The 1,989-nt window shown below is 50.7% G+C and overlaps 1 protein-coding gene across 1 annotated transcript in view; it reads left to right on the forward strand.

The window, feature by feature from the left end:
- atg16l1 (ATG16 autophagy related 16-like 1 (S. cerevisiae)) overlaps positions 1-1,989 on the forward strand; it is an 11,454-nt gene that overhangs the window by 7,681 nt on the left and 1,784 nt on the right. Inside the window, exons 8-10 of the mRNA XM_008288027.1 lie at positions 388-458; positions 537-608; positions 1,727-1,847. Coding sequence (XP_008286249.1) covers positions 388-458; positions 537-608; positions 1,727-1,847 — 264 coding nt within the window. The remainder of the gene's footprint in view (positions 1-387; positions 459-536; positions 609-1,726; positions 1,848-1,989) is intronic.

Here is a 1,989-nt window from a genome sequence, read left to right on the forward strand (position 1 = left end):
AGAGATGATGGATGGATGGTTCATGTTTCACTGAAGTTCTGCAGATCTGTGGAACCAGAACCACGTGAAGAAGGAGAGAGAGCTCAGAGACGTCTTCTGTCAGCAGGACTCAGAACGACACGAATAAAAAGAAAAAACATTTGTTTAAATTTTTATGCTACAAAAGTAAAAAACCTGGAATCAGCACATCCCACATGTCTGCAGGTGCGTCTGCAGGTGCGTCTGCAGGTGGACAAAGTGGCTGCAAATAGTACATTTTTGCAGAATATGTAGTTGAGACCTGTAGAACAACGAGGTTCTGATATTTTCCAGACATGTCACAGTGAGTGATGCCGGATTAGTTGATGGTTCTGTCCGTGTTTACGTTGTGTTTTCTGTTGCGTTCAGGTCGCTGTGAGCCTAAAGGAGCTCTGACCGGCAGCAACGCTGGAATCACCAGCATCGAGTTCGACAGCGCTGTGAGTGTTCAGACCATCAGCCTGCAGCTCACCTGCTTCACCTGCTACACCCTCTGAGTTCTGCTGTTTCTGTTCCAGGGCTCGTACCTGCTGGCCGCCTCCAACGACTTCGCCAGTCGGATCTGGACTGTAGACGATTACCGACTGAGGGTGAGTCTGACCGTCCAGACAGAAGCCTTTAATCCAGCTGACTTCTGCACGCCGTCTTTATGCAGAAACAGATTAAATCATCAGCAGATGGATCGACGTCAAGTCAGATTTATACACAGGAACAAATGTTTGCATGTTCAACGGAGCAGTGTGGAGTTCTGTCAACCTGTCACACGTCGACGGAGCAGCTGCTGTGGATGTCAGAAATGTGCTGAACATTTCATAAAGTTGTTCCAATTTAAAGAACTTTGACGGATTAATCATGAACGTTTCTCAGTTCAGGAGATCACCTGATGATGGTAGATGATCAGTAATCATCGGTCACCTGTCTACCGGTCGGTAAACCAGCCGTCAGGTATCTGGTCAGTGATGTGAAGTAAAAGGTCTGAACCTCAGGCTCCGCCCGCCGCCCCTCTGGCTCCCAGCAGCCCTGCTCTCTGCTCCCATCATGCTCTAGTGGTGCAGTGGTGGTCCAGCAGCTGCTGACAGACAGGATGTGACATCACAGCGGGAGTCTGTGCTCAGACCCTGCAGGGTCCCTGTGATGACAGACATCCAACAGAACCAATCAGCACGGAGCGCCAGGTGGAGGGGGCGGGGCCTGAGTGGTGATCTCACTGTTCTACTGAGACCAGGGTCATGTGACTGAGGTCATGTGACTGAGTTTAACAGGACCGTCTGTTTCGTCGCAGCAGAAAAACCTTTGGTTCATGAACTCCTGTGGTTCCTCTGAGTCTCTGCAGCAGCTTCATGCTCTGGTTGGCTTTCATCCGATTCAGGCTCCTCCCCCGTTAGGTCTGATCACGTGACACCAGAGAGACATGAGTCGGATCTGAAAGTTCAGTCTGTTTTGTAGAAACCCAAACCTGGCTGAATTGTGACCCTGTTGAAGTGTTGCTCTGCTCCCAGTGCTCCTGAAGTCCTGCTCGGGTCGCGGGTCTCAGTCTGAGGACGTACACCCGCTCCAGTCACATGGTTCCCTCAGCTTCCTGTGAATGTACGCAGCAGCACGACACTGTGTTGTCTGTGTGTGTCTGTTGTGTAACTCTGTGTGTGTCTGTTGTGTAACTCTGTGTGTGTCTGTTGTGTAACACTGTGTGTGTGTGTGTGTGTTGCAGCACACCCTGACGGGTCACAGTGGGAAGGTTCTGTCGGCTCGCTTCCTATTGGACAACGCTCGGATCGTCTCCGGGAGCTACGACCGAACGCTCAAACTGTGGGACCTGCGCAGCAAAGTCTGTACGTGATTGGATGATTTCTCACAGTTTTCCATAGCAACCAGGTGTGACAGAGCAGCTGTCAGTTACCTGCTTCATTCAGTTTAACGTGAAGACGAACCTGCAGCTGATGCAGTGAGCTCACCTGTCTCTCACCTGTCTCT

The sequence above is a fragment of the Stegastes partitus genome, unplaced genomic scaffold (genome assembly GCF_000690725.1).
Source record: "Stegastes partitus isolate 25-593 unplaced genomic scaffold, Stegastes_partitus-1.0.2 Scaffold537, whole genome shotgun sequence".
Taxonomy (NCBI): Eukaryota; Metazoa; Chordata; class Actinopteri; family Pomacentridae; genus Stegastes; species Stegastes partitus.